Source organism: Columba livia, chromosome 17, assembly GCF_036013475.1.
Source record: "Columba livia isolate bColLiv1 breed racing homer chromosome 17, bColLiv1.pat.W.v2, whole genome shotgun sequence".
NCBI lineage: Eukaryota > Metazoa > Chordata > Aves > Columbiformes > Columbidae > Columba > Columba livia.
In genome coordinates, this window is record NC_088618.1 from 7,425,178 (window position 1) to 7,449,884 (window position 24,707).

At 41.5% G+C, this 24,707-nt stretch overlaps 1 protein-coding gene across 35 annotated transcripts in view; it reads left to right on the top strand.

Annotated features, from left to right (window-relative positions):
* ARVCF (ARVCF delta catenin family member) overlaps positions 1 to 24,707 on the top strand; it is a 241,395-nt gene that overhangs the window by 160,776 nt on the left and 55,912 nt on the right. For all 35 annotated transcript variants that reach the window (XM_065033011.1, XM_065033014.1, XM_065033013.1 and 32 more), the window contains 2 exons: positions 6,373 to 6,872; positions 14,944 to 15,127. In XM_065033011.1, the coding sequence (XP_064889083.1) occupies positions 6,373 to 6,872; positions 14,944 to 15,127 (684 nt within the window). The remainder of the gene's footprint in view (positions 1 to 6,372; positions 6,873 to 14,943; positions 15,128 to 24,707) is intronic.

A 24,707-nucleotide genomic window follows, 5' to 3' on the forward strand; every position in this document is an offset into this window, starting at 1 on the left:
TCTTCCCAGTGACATCTTTGATCTTGCAAGCTCACCAATAAGTGGAACCACATCCACGTTTTATAGGGCTGAAGGGAATAACTACAGCCAGATTAAAATCTGATCAATCTATCAAACTTTAATTGGTGCTCTCCTGCGTCTGAACAAGTTTACAGTTCTTGTTATAAAAACAGGCAACAGTGCTTTTAAAATTTTTATTAACATTTTTTCAAACTCTATGCACAATGAATAATTAAACGTCTTCTTAGAACCCACCTATTTGCATTTTTTAAGTTTGTTGTTGTTGGGTGGTTTATTTTGTTTTAAACATCCCTTTGATTTATTGTTTCTTGCAGTTTGGAAAGGACCAATTCACAGTTTTTATTTTGCATTTCTTTTGTTGTGAGTTTTTTCCATATTTAATATGATCAAGAGGCTTTGACAAGTAATTAGCCTGACTGTGGCAGCAAACCTGAGCTGGTGAGAACGTAAGAAGATTGTATGAGAGCCTCTTCATAAATAGTTACTTGTTGACATTTCAAAGAAATACTTGAACAATTCAATAAATGTACGTTTCAGATATGCTACTGATCTTCAAGAAACTAAAGACTACAAATAGTGCTTTGTACTAGGTGAGGGTAATTACTGCTTGATAATTCATCTCTAGCATTTTTAAAACAAGTTATTCCTTGTGAAAATTATTAAATGAATGTGATAAATTGCTGGCACTTTTGATTTCCAGAGGGGTGTGTGTGTAGAGCAGATATAATGTTATAACAACATTTTGAATATAAGACTTGTGACATTGGCTGGGGTTCAGCACTGGCTTCCAGCTTGGGCATCTTCATCCCGTCACAAACGGAATTCTTCTGTTTGCCGACTCGGTGTGGAAACTTAAGTTATTCTCTCATTTTCTTCCCAGTAAGTGCTGCCCCTTTGTTAATAGTTGAAAGGATCCTTGCTGTCGGTTCCTGGTTTTGATGCTGTTCTGAGGGGACTGAACGTGGGTTTCTCACCTGACCCCGTGGTGTGATCCCAGCCCAGGGACTGCAGCGCAGATTGTCCTTCCCATCCCTTCCCTGCTCCGTTTGATCACAGACACAAATATCTATTGTGCTCTCCTTCTGTCATCACCAGCCTCTTTTTAAGCTGCTTGTATTTCATTTTAAACTGGGGAAAAATGTGCCTCCTCACAAACATCCATAAATCCAGATAAGTGCACAAAGGCAAAAATTCCTTCTGTTGGCTCTTGAGTGCTTGTGGCTGGGTTTGTGTCTTGTTTTCTTTTATGCTGAGTCTCTGCTGTAAGATGTATTATTTTCTGCAAGAAGAATACCTGGTATTTAATGTTCTTTTCCTCAGCATGTGCTCTGGTTTGGTTTAAGGCAGATTGCATAATAAATTGGGGCGAAAGGCATTTGGAGTGTATAATACTGATTTAACATTACTCAAATTTACTTGTGAACATATTTACACATCTGTAACTGGTTTTATGCCCTTTTTTCTTCATTTGGTAGGTTGCTTTATTAAATTTGGAGGTTTTTTATTATAGTCTTTAAAAGTATGTAGTCTTATGGCATTCCTAGATATTTTACATACAGTCCTTTTTGAAGAAGAAGCAGGAAGTAATGAATATTTTTTCATTTACAAAAAACATCCCTACTCTAATTTGAATATTTTTTTTAATCGATAAATTGAAGTTAACACAAATGAGCAGGAAAAAAATGGCAAGTCACAATGCATCTTATTTTTTTAAATGATCTTCTGTTCAACTTCTTATTTCTTGCCTCTGGGCTAATTCCTTCCTAGAATGAACCACTGGAGTTGCACTTGTACGAGCATTCATGGCACTTCTTTTTTCCCTAAAAACTCTGGACCAGCTCTCTCCAGTTTTACTGTTCCAGACTAGACAGGATATGAGTTTTTAATATTGACTAAATCAACAACAAAACAGTTTTCTGCTCTTAAATTTCCTATAGCAGAAGCCTGATCTACAAGGCTGGGACTGTATTTTGTGGTCATACTCTGACTTATTACCAGGAAACAAGCCACATTTTAGAGGAAATAACTGTAACACTAGGTCTCTATTGCTTCTGTGATGTATAGGCAGTGCAAGAATATCGATATCACATACATTTAGTCACATTCTACTTCAGGTGTCTTTTTTCAGTCTCGAATATAAAGGCTTGCAGTTTTAGGTAGACTTTCAGTCAGCACTGGCCGAACGTCCCCTGTCTCAAGGGTGGTCTCAGCAGCCCCTGTGCCGGTGACCTCGGCGCTCGGCCGGTGCCTGTTGCTGGACATCGGCCTCTCTGCTTCAATCATAGAATCGCTTTGGTTGACCAAGCATTAATGTAATGCCAGGATGTCGTCAGCGTTGGGATGTTGTCCAGTTTGGGGCAGGAGCTTACGGACCTGCCTGGGCAGAATGGGGTGTAGCAAAAACCTTTTTCTTTCTGTCCCCTGACACTCCTCCATAGAGTGAACGTGATCTGAGTTGGGTGATCGTCTGGTAGCAGAAGACTGACGTGTGGCTGAGGTTGGTGTGGCAGGTGGTAACCTGAGTGTCAGCTCAACCGTTACCAGCTTTTAGGGAGTTCCAGCCAAAGGGATTTCGGTGTTTTAACCATGTGGCCTGTAACTCAGACTTGTCTCAACAGAAAATTCAGTCTCGTTTTGAATCCTCTCGTGTGTCCTCCTCTTGGGAACAGAGGCTGGCGAAAGCAGGACCTCATTCTGCAAAGTCCTTAGATTTCCTCTTCAATATTTGGCACAAAGTTCCCTACTGAATTCCCAAGCCTTTCTGGTCTTTTATCCTGAGCAGACACCAGCTGCAAACTGTGATGAATGTAACACTTGTCTAAATTGTTGAGGATTTAATGTGTAAATCCTTCACCTGTTTACTCAAATGTGCCTGTGTTGGAGCCACAAGGAAGATGATAAATCCACAAGCTTTCTCCCAGTTTTTATCTGTGCTAGAATGTGTTTTGATCAATTCCCTGAGACAGGTGATTAGTGAGACCCACAGCATCCTGAAAACTCCGCTGCCTTGCTGCAAACAGATGGAAGGCAAGATGCTCGTACTCAGCAACTCTGGCCAACTACCAGGTCTCTTCAGTCCCGAGGCAAAGAGCTCCTGGCCTCCTGAGCACAAACGGCTGCATCTGCTGAAGCTCTCGCTGGTCCTGCACGGGACTGTATGAAAATGCCAACAGTTTTTACAAGTCACTTACCAGTGTCTTTATGGGTCAGGGTGTGTTTCCTGGAGGATGCTTTGCTGCTGCTGTGGGGATGGGGTCAGCACCGTGTGCTGTGGTCACCGCTGCGCCCCCCACCACCCGCAGCACTGGGAACGCAGCCTCTTCCCTGCATCGGGAAACAACGTCTTCCTGTGTCCTGTTCTAGCTCTGTGTCCTGGGGATTTAATCAGAGAGGGATCGTCAAAGGCGAGAGTCGTTAAAGCCTATTGGCTGTCTTGGGTGTATCAGTAGATTTGTATCAGAACGATGGCAGAAAAAACCTTTATGTTAAAAGAAAGAAAGAAAAACCAAAAAACAACTAACCCAACCAATGGACAACAGCAACCAAAAATCTCATTCTAATAAGTAGCAAGTTGGGATATGATCTTTTTTCTGATTTTTTTCAAAATGACTGTTCACTCAAGTATTCACATTCCTATTTAATGAGTGACAATATTTTAAAAGGTAGCATTGTTGGTATAAGAGTTATATGGTCCTTTCTCCAGTCATGACAGCGTTGCAGTTTAATGTCCTAACTGAAGTCTTATTTTGGGCAAATGTAATGAAACCGAGGAGCTTTGTGTGGCACGAGGGAGAGAATACAGCACGAGGAAGATGGGCCCATCCATGTGGTTCTGTTTGGACAGCTTCACAGAAATAACGCAGACAAACTACATCCCAAGACAATAATTATCTTTGTGTATTTGCATGGATCAGAAGGCGAGAGAAGCTTAATTGTGCAGGTGTAATTGGGGTGGTGTGCAGTTGTCTTGTGGGCAGCTCGCAGGAGTGAGACGTGCTGAATGGCGAGTTAGCAAGTCGAGCAAGCAACAGCTGTGCAGAGGGCAATTATTAAAATTAATCTTCTGCTTATTTTCTTTTATGAAGTCAATAAGAATTTAACATGAGGATGAGTTTGAGAAATGAGTTTCTGTTGTAGTTATAATGCTGGTTGTCCCAAATTTGCATATGTGAGAAGCAGAATTTTGTTTGAGGAATAGTTAAGGAGGTTTGTTATTGCTTCTGCTGTGTGTATAGGCACAAAAGTAAATCTTTTCAGTGTTGTTACTTTCTTCTTGGAATGATGGAAACAGCTTTGTTCTGTAACAGAAAATACAACGGCTGTCCAGACACTGTAAATTACTGTGTAGAGCAAGTACTGAATTATACATACACAAATAACTGCATCGATAAAAGGATTCCTTCAGATTCATTCTGAGTTTTGGATACTGGCCCATTTTTATCCTTTCATTCAGCAATTAGAGTAACTTAAAGTCAGTAGAGGCGCTTTTAACATTAAAAGCGTTAATTGTACAAGACCAAGTTCAGCCTCCACCTCCAGTTGTTCTTCTCCCCTGAGTCTGGTTTAATTAGCAGTCCCTTTAGGATAACAGCAAGCTCCATTTTCTTCTGAGTTCTAATGGTCTGTACTTTCTTCAGCATGACAAGAAATCATCCATCGGTTCTTAAAATGAAAGTTTTCAACAATCATTTTGTAGCAATTAAAACTACTTGCTTGACTGAGATAACTACAGTAGTGAGATAGGAGCTAATCTGGCCAGGAAAAATAAAAAAACAGGCAAAAAGCTGCAATTGTTTAAAAAAAATAATTTAAAAAATCAGATTATGTTAACATCTACTAAGAGTAGTAGTAGAGGGAAGGCAGGATGAGGAAGAAAATCTCCTAGACTTGAGGTTTGAAACAACAGGATTAATTGGAATTTTGATTCAGCTCCCCGGCGTGTCAGCCCAGCTCTTCATCCTTCAGCCAGGTGAGCGAGCTGGTGTGAGCCCAGGAGAGGAGAGACTGGAAAAGTGGAAGTGTTTGTGGGAGTTCGTAATGTTAGGTACAAGTTGCTTTATTGCCCTGTGGGCTTATTCACATATAAAATGGAAGAATTTTTGACCGGCGGGTCACAAGCTTCAGGTTTCCTTTCACCGGTGTTACCTGGCAGGTGGCTGCACCGCTCTGCACTGAAGCACATTGTGGAGGCTGAAAGGTGTCGCTTTGAATAAAGGATGATGAAGTATATCAGTGGATCTCAAAAACAAAATCTGAAGTTGGCAATGCCTTTCCTTAAAAATCTCTTGCAGAAGTGTTCTGCCTTTAGCAGGTACTTGTAGGAAGTAACTGGAGGGGAGGGATCTTTCTCCCGAAGTTTAGAGCTCATAGTTGCAGCAGTGTTTGTTAAAGAAGCAATATTTGTCAAATACTGATTTTTTTTTAAAGAATATGCATATTTGTAGTGTAAGAATGTACTGTGTTAAGAGTGTTTTTAACTGTGTTGGTTTTAACTTTGCCTTTTGTGTGAACTAGGACAGCACTATCTGAAGGGATGTGTTAATGGTTGTGAGTGACCTTCAGTTACACGCAGTGAATTGCAGCACAAGAAGATGGGTGACATTCACTCTGGTGCTGTGAATTATTTTAAGAGTGTCTTACGTCCACGTTAGTTGCTAATCTGGGGAGGAAAGCTCTTGTTTTGAATGTCCAGCAAATTACTCTGCTGTTAATAGTTGGACCCAGGTCTCTTGACTATCAGCCTCTTATCTGCATTCCAAATGATTCTGTACAAGAGGGACTTTTATTACATGCCTGGATTCAGGACTTAGGTTTTCCGTCATCTTTGATGTTCTTGTGTATATTGATGAGCTTGGTGTACTTGTGTGAGCACCAACATGGAAACGTAGTGGGACTTCTTAGTCTTGGTGAAAAGTGTCTGTGGTCTCTGCTCAGGCCTTGAATGCCTTTAATTAAAGTTTGGAGCTGTTGCAGAAGGAGCAGCATTAATGAAGCTCAGAGTTTCCTACTAAATATAATCCAGCTCTATCCTAATTGTTTTGCTAAGTGACCAAAATGAAAACAATCTGTTTGATGACTTGCAGTTCCTGTCATCATTTCATTGCCAAACAAATACTGTGCTCCGGTCCCCTCACTGCTGAGTGCTCAGCCATGGTTAATTTTCAAGTTACTACAGATAAATTATTTGAAAGTGTAAATATGCTGCCCCTAATGATGTTTGTGATATTAAAAAGTTTGTGATATTAAAATGCTTGCTCGTAGCTGAAATCTCCATACGGACTCAGAGGTGCAGAGTTTAAATGTGGTTTGTGTGCTTTTTGTCGTTTCTATTGGTATTGTTGCTTCTTACAGGGGCTACGATGACCCCATCGAGACAGAGATGGTCGAGGAGAGGATCCCGTACCTTCACGGCGGCTACGCGGCCCCGCTGGCACAGCCGGAGAGAGGCAGCATGGCCAGCATTGACCGGCTGGGGAAGCGCTCCCCCTCCATCGACAGCATTCGGAAAGACCCCCGGTGGAGGGACCCCGACCTCCCCGAAGTGATCGCCATGCTCAGCCACCCCATCGACCCGGTCAAGTCTAACGCCGCAGCCTACTTGCAGCACTTGTGCTACGAGAATGATAAAATCAAAAAGGACGTGAGGCACCTCAAAGGGATCCCCATCTTGGTGGGCTTACTCGATCATCCAAAGCCAGAGGTCCATCGTAAGGCCTGTGGGGCTCTCAGAAACATCTCCTATGGGAAGGATAATGAAAACAAGGTGGCTATAAAGAACTGTGATGGGATCCCTACATTGATCAGACTATTGCGAAAAACAAATGACATGGAAGTCAGAGAGTTAATTACAGGTCAGTATCTGTAGTTTCTGTGATTAATTGTTCTTTATAGGAGTCTTTTCAGCTTCAGGAACAAGAATTTCTGGAGACTAGAGGACGATTTAGATCCCTGGCTGCAGCTGTTTCTTTAGCAGCAGCACATGTGTGGTGTGAGAGAGCCAGAGGCCAACGTGCCTTTCAGGAGGAAATCGAGATCATCAGTGTGTGCGTCACACTCGGGTTTCCCTGCCTGCTGGGAGATGGATGGTGCCGCTTGGGTGTCACATGCAACTGCATGTGGTCGCGTTATTGAAACCTAAATGAGTTAGTGACTTCCTTGACAGGTAATTTGTTGTGTGCTTGCCCTCAGTGTTTTATGATCATGAGGTAAGATATGTTAATCTGTTATAAAACAATTCTGCTGCCGTGTCCCAACTACTTTATGTTGATAGAACAATCTCCTCAGGAACACTTCCAGCCCCTGCTGCTGGGGACTCTGAGGTTGTGTGTGAAGCTACAGCATTTCTGACCTGGAAAACTCAGATTTTAAGGAGTGTGGAGTCTACTGTTGAGATGCTCTGGACATAGGGTTTGCTTGTTGCAATGATCGGAAAAGGGAGAATTAAGTTTTGAAGTTACTGAGTTCATGCACACTTTGCGAGGAGTTTTCAAGCACTTAACTCCTTTATTCAACCTGTTTTTTATTTGAACTTAGTCTTGGACATCATCCAAAAAGAGCAATAAAATATATGCCAAGTTTCAAAGTTCAGCCGTTAAGTGGAAAAGGGTGGAAAAGTATGTCAGCTCTTAAACTAAGGAGAAATATATTGTTCTTCAGTCTCCCATAACTCATGAGGAATGAAATGGATTTCCCTTTCTCTTCTCAGAAGCAGCGGAGGATGTTTGGATGGAGACCAGGGCAGTTGCAGCGAATTTCAGTGCCAGAACATAATTTTTCAGAAAGTTTTGTGAGTGCAAAAATGAGTCCAGGGCTGCAATTGTTCAGCTACCTTATCAGTGTTGGATTCTCCAGGCAGGCCCTGTTGTGAATGTAGATTAAGCCATGAGAAGTAAACATCATAATTCTGTAATAATTTCAAAAAAATTATAGTAGGCTATCCAAGTTTTTACTGGTAATCATAATTCTCTGGGATGAAGAGTGGCCTTGGTTGTTCCAACTGTTCTTCCGCAGTCATTATAGGATATTTAGCAAATGAGGTCTAAATATAGTCTCTGGAAACCAGCAGGGGTGTTTTTCAGTCCCTCTCCAGTGAGCTGGTTTGTCAGAGATCCTCTGAGTAGTGTGTTGGTTGTGCTTTGATTGCTGTCTGTGCTTTGTCTCTTAACCCAGAGACTCTATAGGTAGTATTTATATTCCATTTGTTGCAGTAATTTAGTATGATGGCTGACCTAAATTTATTATTATTTTTTTAAATAACATCTGTTGATGCACTGTTCTGGTTTACCCAAAACTCATTTCTGGAGTGCTGAGAAGGAATAAATTTATTTCTTTAGATTCAAGAAAGGAGAAACCGGTCTATAATTTACTCTGAAGGAATATCATTATAATGCTAAATGGTAATCAGTCACTTTTGAGATGACAAAAACAAACTCAGTGTTTTCCGCTTTCACTCTATATGGCTATTGCTTTGATCTCCAGTTGATTAATTAGTTTTAGAGTTCAAATGCATTTTATTTGACAGTAGCTCCTGCTAATTAAATACAGTATTTTCATTCCACTTTGCTTTTTGCTATTTAAAGCTCTTTATTTCCATTTACTGAGCAACACTAGGAATACTGAGGGCATTAACCTAAACAGATGTTCAGTAACAGGTGATGTGCATTTAATCTCCACCTGACCAGGCATCATTTCATTCTACGTCTAAGATGATATTACCAGATCCAGTGCGAGACATTCAAGCATCAATATAGAAGAGAAGAGTATTCCAGCAATGCTTCTGTGGCGGGTGCTGGTGTCCTTGCAGTCAGTGTTCAAAGCCTCAGCTGATAATGGGGAATTGTCTGTTTGAAAAATGAGCTCCAAAAGTCAGCAGAGAGAAACAAGAGCCAACGTGGAGTGCAAAGGGAGCGTTCAGCCATGGCTGCTACAAAAGGGCTGTGTTTGCAGGCTCAGAAATTCACATCACAATTCTGATGTTGTCGTGGTAGAAATCTTGACTTCCTATCTGGGTACTTTTCCCTAGTGATAAACCAAAGTCTACCTTTGCCATGAAAGTTTTTCATTCTGTCTGGAGTGAAGTCTCTGGGGATTCTGCAGCAATGAAAAGGGGGGAAGGAAAGACAACAGTGTACAGGGTTTGCTTGTTTATTTCTTTTAACAGGCTGCAAATTCAAGTTTGGAATGACACATTGACTTCCCTGTGGTTTAATATTCCTTTAACTCAATAGTGGCTGCTTTTCAAAAGCTGAATAGTCGTCATCAGCTGGTCTTCCCAGATGTGGGTGAATGATGAAATAATCCTGCTGTCCAAAGAGATTTACATAATTTAAAGAAACTTAAATAATTCAGATGTCTGAATTCAAGAGCACTTGCAGTCCTGGAGTTTTGCCTCTCTGGGTGTGGGACCTGCCTGCAGGACAGGAGGACATGGAGCGTTCAGTAAGGGATGCTGTTTGCAGCTGGAGAGCACGCTTTAGCGCAGAACATCGTTCTCATCTGAATTGAGAGCTCTAAATAGTTTATTTGCTTCAGTACAGCTCTGTGGGCTCTCAGTAACTTGGTGATGTGATGCAGCAGCCACAGGTGTCCAGGAGAGTCTGAACCAGTGCAGACAGCCGGGTCTGGGCGGTGGGTTAGCGGAGGGGGAGGAAGCCAGGGCACCGGGTTAAAAACGTGTGGGAGGTGGATGCGGTGGCAGCGGAGCGTGAGGGGAACGGGGGGTGTGACGTTCCCTTTGGAATCAGGGACACCAGAAGTGTGTTCACTTGACTGTCGCCCAGAATATAAGTTTTGGAGAACTCCGATTAGGCAAACTCATTGACGTGCAGCTTTGGAAGGAGGCTGAGTACACTTGATACAACACTAGTACCAGGTTAACGAAGTCTATAGCTTTTTTTTGTTTTTTTCCTTTCAGATAGCACTGGTTTTAGCAGAATTTGAAAACCCTCTCTGGGTTAATGCCATGTCTGTTTTACCAAACGTTCTTAATGTATCTGCAAATAGCACTAAAACATGTCCCTTGGGGTAAGACAGATACATCAGGTTTGTAAAAATACCTTCAAAACTCAAGATACAATCATAAAATGCCACAGATCGCAATTTTCTGTCTTTTAAAGTGTGGCATTACAAAGTGTCTCTCTTCTTCTGCTCTGAGAAAAGATCGATTTAATGGTTATTGTCCATAAGTAAATTATGAGTAGAGTTGTGATGAGAAATACTCCACAGAATTCTCCCTTGCATCCCTTTCTGGTCCTGGAACTGTACTAATGAACTTTCAGTGTATCATTTCCTTGAGAAACAGAGAAATAACGATTCAGCTGATAAGGAATTAAATCTGTTCTGATTGGGAAAACTGCAGAAGTTTTCTCCTGAGTAATAGGGGTGTTTTTGTGAAGCAAATGTTCCCATCGGATATGCAAGACCAAAATTCTATTACATTCTTTGAAAAGCAATCAGAAGTTGGTAGCTTTAATGAATAATTTTGTTTGTTGTGCGAACATTGGAAGTAATTTTGTTTGATGACATTGCACTGATTTTAAGTGGTGCAGAACATGATTTTTCTGATGTGTATGTTGCCAAACTCGTTTTAATTGAAAAATGATTGACCTTCAAAATGCTCTGCAGAGGAGATATTTTGATCTAATACTATAATGGCAACTTGCAGATTGTTCAGTTTGCTCGGAATTCACAGCTGGGCATTCACGTGTGAGATCTGTCAGCTCATCTGGCACTAACGTCTCTCTGAAGCACCTTGGCTGTCTTGAGCTTCCAGGTTTCAGATGACCTTACTCCTTCCATTTTCTGTTAGAAAGCTTGTTCAGAAGGTTGAGCCTTTCCGTGGTGTATTCTCCGGCACAGTGTGTCGAGGCTCTCAGCCTGGCCACTGTTTAGCTTGAAGAAGCACACATCCAATCTCCACAACTTAGAATTATCAAACAAGTCTGTCCATAAACGCGTACAGCACCAACGTGCAACAAAAGCCCTCGGTGAATATAATGCAGAGTGCTTTATTGTCCTGTATAGTAAATGATGTAGTGTGGGCCACAGATGAAGAATTAAACAGCCGCTTCCTCTAATTTCTTGGTGACATTGGCTTTTTGCTAGTAAGCAACCACAGCAGGAACACAGTTCCCTTAGATTTTAGAAGATAACAGCGTGTGTGTATTCTGTCACAATTCCTTTAGCAATCTTTTCACAGCTCCGAGGAGGCAGAGACTTAGGAAATTATGGCTGTGGCCATAATCACTTTTAATATTACTTGAATCATATCGCTATGTTCATAGCTTACAGTAATTTTTAATATATTTTTACAATAATCAGTACTTTGAAACAAAAACTTGTCGCTGTTGTCCCTGCTTAACATGCTGAAAGAGTAGGAGTAATGTTGATAGTTAGAAATGTATACGTATATTGCAAATCGTGTTTATGAATAAAATGAATATTGATCACAATTGTGATCATCTTCTGAGAAGCTGTAGTTCATCTTCTTTCTCTAGTCCTAAAATGAATGCGATCTGTGGTCCAAAAGGCCAATACTGGCAGTGCAAGTGCATGGAAAATGGAGATAACTTCATTTCCCTTATGCTGCTGTGGTAGTGACTTGATTTCTCTTGAGTGCTGTTCATTTGAATTGATTAAACTTAGAGTTTTAAAAACAGTGTTTCCAGCTTGTTAGATCATTAGTGTGTTATGCTAATACAGACAGGGACTGATTTTTAAAGAGGAATGTCAAATTCACAAGGATTTTATTTTTTTTAGCTTGGATTTTCTCTTACACTGCGGAAACCTCCAGTCTCATCTGAATTTGTTCATTTCTTTTAAGCTTCAGTGGCTGCAACTATCAGTATCTTTTAGGTGATTTTTTTTTCTCAAGAACTGAAAGGATGCTGCATTTAGATGTCTTCGGTTCATAACTTTGAATAAGAGAAATGTATTCTCACCCTTTATTTTCTGTATCCCTTCTTGTGGAATATTTTCCCAATGAAGTCAGCCTTGAATCTGAACTTTTCCTCTGCCTTTGGAACTGTAAGATTCCTTCAGCCCTGTTTATCGTGGGCCACCTCTCTGGTAAGTGCAGTACGTTTTCCTTCACTGAATGCTGTTCAACAAAGGGGTTATTCCTCGTGCAGCCTTCAAGGACAATATTACACATTTAAGTGCTTTGACATTTTTGAAGAATTTGAAGAGCTTTCTGATATTTTTTTTCTAGTGGTAAGACCGTCTTTTATTCTTTACAGTTAGTTGATGTTTTTTATGAAATATTTGAGCGATGGGAGGCAGATGAGAAGTTGAAAAGCTTGAAATGTGTTGGGTTTTTATTCCTTCAAAGAAGATGAGAGAAAGGCCTTCAGTTCCCAGTCTGACAGGCACTCAGTGTGACTGACAGTCAAAATGTGTTTGCTGTAAATGGTTTATTCCATAAATTGCAGTCAGCCCCTTAACTAAAAATTCTGGGTGAATATGTACAAGAAATCCTTTTGCTGGGGCGAGTACTTCTGCTCTGGATGGGGTTCCTGCTATCACAGAGCTGACTTGCGGGTGGTAGATGGGCGGGTTTGTGCTGCTTTTGGTGTTGCAAACCAGTTAAAATGTGATTGAATCCCAGTTGTGTTTGGTCTCTTGAAATAACTACTGGTGAATGAGAACGCAGGAGAAGAGGGAGTTTGCACGTGATGGTTTCATTTTGCGCATTGGGTTTGAAAGTATTGAAATCTAGACACAAATCTCGAAGTCTTAAGACAAGCAAGAGATTTGAGCACTGGAAAACTTTGGTACAATCCTGTAATATCAGAGCTCTTGGAAATTAGATAGGTATTTTTGGCTTTTTAAGTATATCTCTGCCTCATTCTTCTTAAGCAGTGAAATTTGCCTTTGTAGTTTCACACCAGAGATAACAGGTTATGTCACTCCTCCAGGAAAGAGGAAAAGGCAGCATCTCATTTCAGGTGCAGAAACCGTATGTGCACTAGAGAGCTCTTAAATATGAAGGGCTGTCAGATTTTCAAACTTAGCTCTTCCACATAGAGACGATTTTAAGTCTCCACATAATTTCCAGTTGCAATACTTTGCTGTTTCAAAAAGAACAGAAATGCAGGATCCTTACAAACACCGTACTAGGTTCCTCAGTTGATGCGTATTTGTTCTGAAAAGTAAAGGCTTTTAAAAAAAAATAGCGTTTTTTACTTGGTTTTCTGGTGTTTTGTTTTGTGTTTTACTGTCCATTGTGTTTGGTGTTTTGCAGTGGCAAAGGGTGATTAATTGTGATGAGTATGAAGAATGAAATAATTCCTATTTCACCTATACAGTCTTGTTTGAAAGCTAAAAAAGTGGGTCATGAAACTCTCATGCAGTGTGTTGTTTATTAACAGCAAGGGAATCAGGCCAAAAAAAGCAGTATTTTTGTATGTTTTTAGAAAAAGACTGAAAGAAACATTATGGTGTTCATTCTGTTGTCAGCCTCTGAGGCTATTAATTAATACGGCCTGAACGGATGCCTGGATTGTGTAAAGATCACTTTGAGCAGGGGACACCATAGCACTTGGCTCTGCTAATCCTCAGCCTTTGAGGTTGTCGTCCAAGTGCCAGTCACCACTCAGATGGAGATAAAATTCCCGTCCTAACCTGGTACCTGTCATGACCCTATACGGGTAATACTCGGGTATCAAAACAGGACATTTGGCATCTGCCGCTCGTGTAGCAGTGCAGTGTGCAGGGTTGTTCCCACGGGAGCTGCCTTTGCTCAGGGGTCCCTGTGGTGGCCCTGAGGTGTCTTCACTCCTTGTCCAGCAAATCCGTGTGTCAGACTTGCGACAGAAGCAATAGATCCTAAATCTTTCCCCAGTCGCTTTTAAAATTTGTAAATTGTAGGTTTTAAAACCTGGAGTGATTGAAAGGACTGAAACAGAAGGTTGCACCTTGTTTGTTTTGTGTTTTGTTTTAAACATGTATACTAAGAGGTGAGTATCTACAAGTGGCACTGTAATGTGTACAGATTCACAGCTGTATTAACACAGGGAGCTTCAGGTTTATGTTGTATCCACCTAAGAAAGATTTCCTGTGTGTTCTGGGCAATTTAGCTTCTCTGTTTGGTCTCTCTGAAACTTTGCTAGTCTTCACACTTCTCACACACCTTGCATCTGGCTCTCTCCAAGTGTTGTTACTGGTAGTTCTTAAATGTTACTGGGCTGTGACTGTGCAGAAATTATCTCTGAAGTGACTGTCCCGGTGCAGCCCTAACCTAGTAAGCAATATCAGGACACTGATGCAGCTCTGCTAATTGATCGCTTGTCTAAGACAGGGTATTTTTACAGTTGTAAGGCTATTCTTCTCTTGAATTGTTTTGATGTTTGACTTCTGTCTATTTTGGCTCATAATTAAGGAAAAAATGGAAAGACATGGGAGATTTGGTTCTGAGCTTCTTCACAGAATGACATGCTTGTGGCACCAGGTGATTTGAACACAAATATTGCCTGTGACAGGAAAACGTGAAAGTAAATAATAGAGAGGAGTCTAGAATGAAATATTGTCTTGTGCAGAGGATAAGCATAAGATCAATGATCCTCCATAAATACATACTTGGCTGCTGCACTGGATGAATTTTTACTTTTCAGAGCATAGCTAGACTGAAAAGTGTAACAAAATTTGTATATAGCAGGAAAACCCTATCAGTCTCCAGTAGCACATCACATTTGTGTCTTCAACAATATCTGCGTCTTGACAAAAGTGCCTCAGTGCTTTTGGAAATGCTTCTGTTGCAGTGACGGCGGAATCTTCCCCAAGCTGTGTGCTAGTCTGGCATCTCATCAGGCGGTTTCTACTTTTTGTTTAGTTTTATGATTTAACCTTCTAGTGATTCTGTTTAATCTAGAGTTTTAAAATAGTTATTATTCTCTTGTTGTTTAATAATCAGCGTTTCTCCTGCAGGCACCCTGTGGAACTTGTCCTCCTACGAGCCCCTGAAGATGGTCATCATCAACCACGGCCTGCAGACGCTCACCAACGAGGTGATCATACCCCATTCAGGTTGGGAGAGCGAGCCCAATGAGGACTCGAAGCCTCGCGATGCCGAGTGGACAACTGTCTTCAAGAACACTTCTGGTTGCTTACGGTAAGACAGAAGTGTGGAGTACTAATCTTTTCACTGCATCCCGTGTTTAGGATTTTGTTAACATTAGTTTGATTCAAAATAAAGGATCGTATATCTTTCATTTTTGCACAGATATCCCCATTTCAGTGGCCACAACAGCAATGCTTGGAGGTGTTTGCCTGCTACGCACTGTCCTGCTGCAGGGCTGTCAGTGTGCGTCTGTGTGGTGGGGTGAGCATGAAGAGTAGGTTATTTATCCAGGTTAGGGGAGTGCGCCAATACAGGGAGGTGTATAATACAATGGAGAGTCACCCAGGTAAGGTTATTTGCCAAGCGAAGTACAAAAAGAGCATTTTGCAATGCAAACTGTGTCATTTATATTGACAATCACCTTCCTTTTGTTGAATGTACTGTGATCAGTGGGCTGCATCTACAAATTTTGGGTACCTTCTCTGCTTCCCTTGGTGGTGCTGTTTTTATGTATCTGAATAGTGTTTTCAGTCAACTTTCTTACTGGTTTTAGGCCCTCTGCTATCAAAAGGCTTCGTTTTGCAGATGCCAGGGAAGTAGTTTCATGGAATTATGCTGAACATGAACCATGGATCCAGTTTTAGCCACAAACCCTTTTGTGGGCATGCTCCTATTTTAAGCTAAAGTGAATAAGGACCCATGGGAAATCATTTAAAAACATTACCTACTGTCTGTTTAGGAATGTATTTCTAATATTCCTTGCAAAGGAGCCTTTTCTGGTTAGAAACTGTATTTGCATTTCTGGCAGCAGGACAGTAGGTGCTAGAAGCTGGAGTCAGGAGTCCTAATGCAGCCTGAAAACCAATGTTCCCTAAACAGTCTTTCACTTTGTATTTTCTTCGAGATAAAATAGTGGAGATGCCCTGTTAGATTCTTCAGCTTCACGATGAAGTCAATTAGTTTGAACAAAACTAATAAAGATTTGGCATCATACCTTCTGTTGCTCTGAAGTGTATTTCTGTCAGATTGCTACTGATTAATGCATCTTCAGAAGTTGGTTCATTTCTGTTTCCTGGGCTTGTGGTCTCTAAATTGCAATAACTATTCCCCCGAGTAACTTCACAAATGAAGAAAGTAATGAAAAGCGTTCTGAAAGGGCCCATTACTGAAATTATTTGCGGTCCCACTGGAAACTAAGGTCCTTTAAGTAGGCTCCAGACATCATAGGGCTTTACTTACTAGTGTCTCATTTTCTAATGATGTTCTGCAAGAGGAAATTAGTCATGGTGGGGGATAAAAGGATTATCTGAATGAATATGAGATTCTCCAGTAAGTGTAGACAATAAATTGATCATTATTAGACCAACCTAATCCACATCATACATTTTTATTGGTATGTGCAGTACACTGATTCACTTCAACTTCTACATTCCAAGATACCTTTGGGTTGGTTTTGTTTGTTGGTTTTTGGTTGGGTTTTTCTAATCTCAAGGTACTGGTTTTACAGGACATGCAAAGGCTTGTGTGTGCCACTTTGGACATTGTATTCTTCAGGCTAATGAAGAGGTGTGTGGAACACAGTACTGAGGTATATTAGAGAACTGAACTTTTGGTTCTTAAGTGATCCTGCACTTCAGATGTGTTAGGACAGCAGCCAGTGAGTGGTGACTGTTTCTGGTTTTGAAAGGGGGAAGTGTATTTCAGTCTCTGCTGTCATAGTGTCATGGGACTATGTGCTTCCTTGTGGAAAATTTGGAGCTTCGGTCAGACGTGAGGCAAGGTGATTCCATGTTTGGAAGCAGTTGCTTAAGGTAAATGGAGATGTGGTGGCAGAGGTTAGCTGGGACAGGCAGTCTGGAAAAGGTAGTTTGTCCATGTCTCTTGCTGTGCCTTAGAGCAGCCTCTTGCACAGGGAGCGGGAGGAACCATCTGGCTGTCTCCTGACTTCTTGCAGTGAGACAAAGTGAGTCCAGGACAAGAGACAGCGATGCAGGAGTAGGTGAGACATGACCTGTCTTCCAGTTGATCGTACTTCTTGTTGCAGTTTTGGTCATGTTACATACATTTTGTAGAGCACTTCCAGGTCTACAGATAAAAATGGACGTGTTAAATGTAGCTATCAGTACTACTGTTGGAAATAATTTTGCACTATTTGTTTAAATCCTCTGCAGCTCATCCTTAAAATCACGAGCAAGGTAGTTAACACTGGCAGCAAATAAATTGTTGCAGCCATCTGTCTGACAGACGTCAGTCTTTAAAAACCCATTTGCCTGCTCTTCTCTTATTGACACAGTAACTGGTCCTAGAAATTCAATTTTCCATGAGTGGAGCTTGTTGCAGACTCCAAACTGTTTACCAATGTGATATTTAATTGGCAGGTTAGTCCTCCTGATGGAGTGCCAGCCTCACGTGTGTGCTGCCTCCTGTTCCAAAAACCTGGGAGGATCTTTGAGCTTCTGAGGTTTCAGATGTCTCTGCAGTTCAGATGCCCAAGCAGAACACAGGCATTATGCACGCAGGATGACATTCCGTTCAGTACAATATTTTCAGTTAATGAAGTTTATTAACATATGTGGGTGAGTTTGTTTCAAACTTGGTGATTCACAAGGTGAACTGCCAGTGGTTAATTATTTGTGCTTTTTTTTTTTAACACTGCTTTCTGATCTTTCCTTTAAGCTTTGTTCTTAATCTAGGTCTTTCCTTTGATAATGTGGAGCCTTTGAAACACTTTTTCAAAATAATTGAAAACAAGTAATTTAAAAAAAAAGAAAAAAAAACAACACTACACACACTTATTTGCCTTTACATCTTCTTAAAATGCTTGTTAGCATCAAGAATGCCATTTGAACACTGCATCTTTTGCCCTAAATTAAATACCTCTTGGATTATCTATGATACTTGGTGATGTCCATCCACACAACCGTAGCTAGGTGACAACATATATAGAGCCAATAAGAATCAAAGGAAGAAAATGCAACTGCTTGAAGTTTATATTGACGCTGAAGACTGGTGTTTATTTGGAGGGCTCCTTCTAAAGTCCAACCTTCTCCCGGGACTGTGGCCGTTGCAGGGATCGTTTGGATCCTGATATCATCCTGGAACATGATGAGTGGTTTCTCTTGTGGCATCCACTTGGCTTGCCAAAAACTCTTCAAACAAACGTTTTGGGAATCCTGTATTCCCCTTTGAAAAATAAAGACTTGGCAGCACAGCCACTTTGCAAACTGTGACCTGGTAATGAAATTTACTGCGTGTTTTTTCTGTAATCTTTGCCAAGAAACAGTGAAGTTCTCAGGAACTAGTGCAGGTGATGATAATTTTGTCTCCATTCTCATCCTGAGGTCAGGAAAAATATGTTTCCTCTTCCATTATTGTGTTCTGTTTATAGGGGCAGACCCAATATGATGAATGGATCTGCTATGTCCATAGTAATTTTACTACTTAAAATGGTCATGAGCCTTGTGATAAATGCTACCTTGGGTGTAATTTTATATTATATTTTGTTGCACCTGTTGAGATAAATCTGGAAAGGAACAGTAAAAAGCAAAACAAATATAAATGTGTTGAAATTACGTAGATTTTGGGTTATGGAAAAGTAGGACTGGAGAAGAAGTAAGGAAGACGTTTTCCAAGAGAGTCGTTAAATATGTACAGATGTTCCTTTATTCCTTTGAAGTTCAAGTTTCATGTCTTGGCATTGTATTTTATTCTTTTAGGTATGTGGAGAATGTCTCTTCTAGTTACTGTCCTTTTTTTTTTCTTTAAACCCCAAAATCCCTCCTCGGATTTTCAATCCAGAAGCATTTGTTTTTAAATTGTACTCTCTCCAGTTTAAATAACGTAATGATTTGGTGCATCTTAACCAGGCGCTTTCGTGGTCCTTCCCACAGCTTCAACCAAGACATGAAGATGCTCTAGGAGAAGAGCACAAGCTGAATTATTTGCAGGACTGATGGAGCTGAGACGAGCTCCCGTGCACCCAGGCAGTGCCAGGGACCTTCGCTGTGTGTCCTTCTGTGCTGTAGGGGGGACATCCCGCGTCTGTGGGTCAGAAAGCATTGCTGCAGTCGTGTTCTCTTTTGTGTTTGCTTTGTAGATACCCACCATGGTCCCTAGTTCTCTGGAAGCAGCAAGAATTTTAATGGTTTAAAAATGCAATTCATTCTGGGTTTAATTGCTGGTTTATGCCTAATTACTTTTAATTCTCCCTTGGATTTTTTCACTTCTAAGAGGACCGAGTAGAACTCAGTTCCTAAATTGCCAACTTTCTAGCCTGATTCCTGTGCTAAGCTGACCTGCTGTCAGCAAATGTTAAATGAATCAATTTGCATAGCAAACAGATGCGAAGTGCTCCTTTTTCCAGAGTACCATCTGTAGTAGCAGCGTTCCTTGTCAATTCTCCAAGTGCACAGAAATTTGCATTCACCAATAGCCTCAGGGTTCAGAGACCTGGCCGTGGGTGTAGGAACATGAACTGCACCCACTTGACTTCCCCTGAAAACATGCATTCTTCACATCAAAATTGGATGCACCAGCTTGTCCAGCAGCAGCTCCTGAGAAGGGGCAAGCTGGTGGTTAAAGCTGGAACAAGAGACCAGAGAAGTATGGATTTAATTGCTGTTCTGCTGCTATTCTGACATAATTACAGGGAAGATTAATGGTATAAACCTTTTTATGGTCTAATATTTAATAGCCCGTCTCCTCCTGGTTTTGGTGATTGGATTCGCGCTCCTAAGTGCTTGAGTGCGTCTGGACTTCGGTCACTGGTCTTCACTTTCCTGTCTTGAACGGGGGGTGGGCACCTCTGTCCTTACCCTGCCTCTGAAGCTGGTAAACACCAGTAGTCCAAGGATTGTGAACTGGTTGGTCCTAGAGACAACAACTGGGAATAAGCAGCTCCTGTAGGTATAAATTAAGAGTTCAATCCCATGGAATCAAAGCCTAAGAGTTATGGTAAGTGTGAGATAGGATGTTTGAAGACATGAGGTAAGGACTTGGTAGATTCACAGCAGAAAACATACTCTACCAGCTGGGAAGTGATGTATGAGTATCTGAAGGCTCCTGGTAGTGTTCTGTACTTCAGAGGAAAAAGGGCTGCGGGAGCTTGATGGTAAATCATTAATACCCAGGATGTGCCAAATAGAGGTTTTGTATGAAAATGTTTAAAGCGTTTTTCTGTTGAGGACAGAAAGCATTAGAGTACATGAATGTACATCTCCTGCAGATGTAACTTACGGTGCTTCAGTCACACATAACACTGCTTAGTGGTAATGGACTCTTTCCTTGAGTCCTAATGTCTTTATGTACTTGTGAACATATGTATACATGCAAACATCTATAGCACGTATGCTTTATAGCAGGAGTGTGTGCATCTGTGAGGCACACAGAGGTAAAGGAGGTTTGTCAGAGACAGCTAGTGGTCTTGTTTTGGCAGAAAGGTTCTCTCCACCCTGGAAACAACTATGTGAGTGTCTCCATGATACCGGTGTGTCCATTTCTTCTTATCTCTGCAAGCTGAATTTGACGAAAGAAAGGAAGATAGGCTGCCAAAGCCAGGTGCTGATGCCCTCCTTTCTTATTAATGATTAATGTATGGCTTTTCTCTGAAGAAAAGTGCTTGGAAATTAGAGCTTTTGAAGTGAGTTACCTTTAAGTTCTATCCATCTTTAAATCCTGCAGGCATGCTAATAGTATGTGGTGACAGTCACATCATATTTGTCCTACCTGCACTCTCATATACCCGAGGCAGCCTCCGCCTCCAGCTGCCTGCAGAAGGAAGGCGCTTAGTGCAGATGCGTGAGCTGGCAGCGCTGGCTGGTGCGGAGCAGGGTGCGGGAGGTGGAGCTGCGCCGATGATGCTGGGGCAGTTTTCAGGTGCTGGCTTTTATTTTCTCTTTTTTTCAGCAGCAAATTAGTAACTAGCATTAGTACAGAGTCCAGTTTGTAGCATCTGCATTTCTCCCTCACTCCAAAAAAAAAAATTCATTGTCAAAGTCCTGTGGTTTACTTTTTCTCTTCATTTATGTGCTCTCATATCGTAGTTCAAGTAGCCCTTTTGTGAGCTTTTGTAGGACAGTTGTTTAACCACAGAGGCCTGGACAGGACTTGTTACAAAGCTCGGCAGCCCCGATCCCAGCCGGAGGAGATGAGGGCAGGTGCTGCCAGGTCTCCATCCATCCACCCACCCGCCGTGCCCGGAGGCCAGTGCACTCATGTTGTTTTCAGGCCGGGTTCAGCCTTTGGGCAATTGCTGCTCCAGAAACTGGAGCTAACGATACTGTAAGTTTTTGTTGTGTAACAGGTACTTTTGAACTGGACTTTCAGCAAAGGAATAGTTTTAGGAGGAGATAAGAACTGAACAGAAATTAGCCTGTGAATCTTCATTTTGGAGGCAGCAAGCAGCATGGAAAAGGGAGAAGCTTATCAGCCCAACCCAGACTGGAAAAAGACCAACTCAAATTAAAAACCCACACAATAGAGAGGAGTGAGCAAAGGCAGTTTCTTAATTAGCTTACTGATACTGTGCAGGATCACAGCATATGGCTGTCCTGGGGCTTATATGATGAGCAGAGCGTTTAATTCGTGCTAGAAAGGAGCTGTTAGGGTTCCTCCTGACAGTTCCTGATGTTTAGCTTGTAATATAAATAAATTATGCATAGATTTTAGCAGCAGAGACATAACCTAGTTACATGCAACCTTAATGCTTTACAATCGAATCTGAAGTATAAATTTAAAGTTGTGCACTTGCTTATTGCCTTCTGTCATTCCTTAGGAATGAATCTAGGTCCCTTCTCCCTTGGCTGTCAGTGAAGGCAAATCTACAAAAACATCTGTCCCTTTGGGATGAAGAGCAAGACTGAAACAAAGCTCGCTGCAGTCACTGTAATAGACATGGTTTTCTTTGGAAGGCATGTGAGCCGTAACCCTTTCTTAGATAAATACTGCTTCATTTTTGTACCCTTGAGATTCTTTTCACATTGCAGCAAGCACGCGTGATACAGCAAGCAGAGTCCCTTGGCCTTTCCTCTGAGCAGGGACTGGAGTAATTTGGAAGCGAAGTAGTTGCTGGGCATCAAGGAATTCTTGTGTAGTGGACTTCTGCATCACTTGTGTTGCAGGACGACAAGCCCTCCAAGTAGGTCGTGCAGCAGGCAACCAGTCAGCATTTGACTGAGAAGGCATTACGCGATGTTTTGGATATAGAAAGCCACAAATAATGAAGGACGGACTTGACATCTGTACCTTGTTAAACTGCACTGCAGGCTGTTGAGCCCCTGCTTACTGCAGGGAGCTCCTGCAGACACTGCTGACATGAATATGAGACACGTGGCAGCGTGCTTGGCACGTCTCTTGCTCTATGTCAGTGTTGCTGGAGCACAGACTAAGCTTGGGAAGTCCTTTTTCAGGGGTGGTTTTTGGTATGTCCTCTTCTGAGCATTTGACCAACTAAACAAAACAAATGTTTTTATTCAAATAGCTGGAAGGGTTTTACATGCAAAGCAACCTGGGCTGCTCTGCAGCTTTCTCTTGGGTGTAGCTGGTAAGTGGATGCTTAAGTAGAGCAGAAATCTCCAGTGGGTCTGATTCACATTTGAGCGACTGCTCCCCACCTAACGTCACCATCAGTAGAGCTCCCCGTCATTCTGTTCAGTTCTTTGGACTTTGGCTTGTTCCTATTTTCTTCACCATGTTCTCTGCTTGATTCCTGATGCAGCCATCTGCTCCCAAGCCCCAGTGTGTTGTGCAGGGCTGTTTGACCAGTGCTGCCTGGACCGGGCTGTCTTTGTGTCACAGGCAGCTTCTTTCTTTTTCTCTCTTATTTGCAGAACAATGAACTTAATACTAATTAAACTTTCTGGTATTTCATGTGAACTGAGGTATGGAATTCATTCTGTTTCTGCATGAAGTGATGGAATGATTTTAAAATGCTGCATATTCCTCCTTTGGGACATTCAGTGCCTAGAAATATGCTCGGAAATAGAGTACATTTACTGCAACTATTATTTATCAGTCTCTGTTGGCTGACATCCAAATAAAAATTTCTTAATAGTGAAGCAAAGTGTGGGTGTGGAAGGGTGTTTTTATAGAAAGGGTTCTGACTGTCAGAGTACAACTACTAATACATTTAAATTAGACTGGTGAGAACCTTGTAGTTTTTGTCAGCCGAAGGACATAAAACTCAGTGTCTGGACAGTGAAGCCTCAGTGAGGTTGTCAGTCCAGGTCTAGTGAGGAGTCAATGTTACTTTTTAGCCTGGCAATACAAAAATAGCTATTGGAAGGTTGTTTATAATAGTAAAAATTGTTTACAACAGTAAAGTCCGAGAGCTTGGTGTGTGTGTGCACCAAGAGGCTGTTGGTAAGAGTTCATCGCTGTCTCGGCTTCAGCTCTCGTCCATGCTGCTTCCAGAGAAAGGTGGAAATGTTATCAGGAGGGTATCTTAAACAGTTCCAGCTCAGCTTTCTCTCTATATGAGAAAGTCCCCAACCTGTTGTCTTCATCCCCAGCTGGGTCTCTAAACAAAGTGGTTTTTACACTGAAGTGGGGTGATAAGTGCTCAGTAACACTCTCACCTCTGGCTTTCAGCTGCATCTGCAGCACTGCGGGATAACAACTGATGGCCCTTTCCAGCCAGGTGGCAGACACAGCAATGGTCTTGGAAGTACTAGTTTTAATGTTCAGAGAAAACAACATATCTCTCTGATGCTTGTATTTTCAAGTTTTTCTTTATCATCTGAAGAAAACAAAAAAAGCACACACAATCTCTCCGTGTCTCCACTCTATCTTTCAGGTTGTTACGTAAAGCACAGTGGGGACATTGCTACATGATTTGCATTGAAACAGTGCAAATTAAGTGCCATGCATTTAATTACTTTAAAATCTTTTCTCTTGAGGACAATCTTAGCGTGTGGCAGAGATAGGAGTAACAGCTCACCTATCCTAGAGATGATGAATACCAACTCTGTTCTGCAGATGTAAATGTTACATTCAGACTTGCCTATTATTAAGACAACTATTTGGTGATAATGATAACCTTATCTAAAGCATGAACAGATTTCTCAGCACATTCCCCACCATTTTCTGAAGTCTTTAATACCAACAGACTGGATTCCTAGTCTGATGTGTTTCTGTGCTAGTAGGTATTTACTTTTATTTAACATTTACTTAGTGCTCCTCTGTTTTGTTTTCCCAGGGAGAGCATATATTTGAACATCCTTACAAATCCTCTTTCTCTAGTCCTGTCTACAGTCTGGACCCCAAGAATTTGAGGAAGAATCCAGGTCACTTTTTCCAGCTAAAGGCTGGGGACTTAAAATATCTGGAATGAAATTTGAGCTTTTCTGTTTTACATAAGATCAGTCATAGAGTTGCTTTCCTTCCTGTGTATTTGAGTAACATGGACGGTAATTCCATGTCTTGCTCCTAGAATTGCTCTTTTGAGTGTGTCGTATAAATGTACAGTGAGCACGCTGTGAAGCTTTCTGTTAGCTGTTGTAGTCTGATGTGAGAAACATGCTGTTGTGGTTTCTTTTAAATACATTTTTCACTAAATGGACTCTTGGAAAAGTATCGGAAAGCAGCAGAGGTCTCTCTGGGGGCGAAGAGACAAAGCGGGGAAGCAGACGTGAAT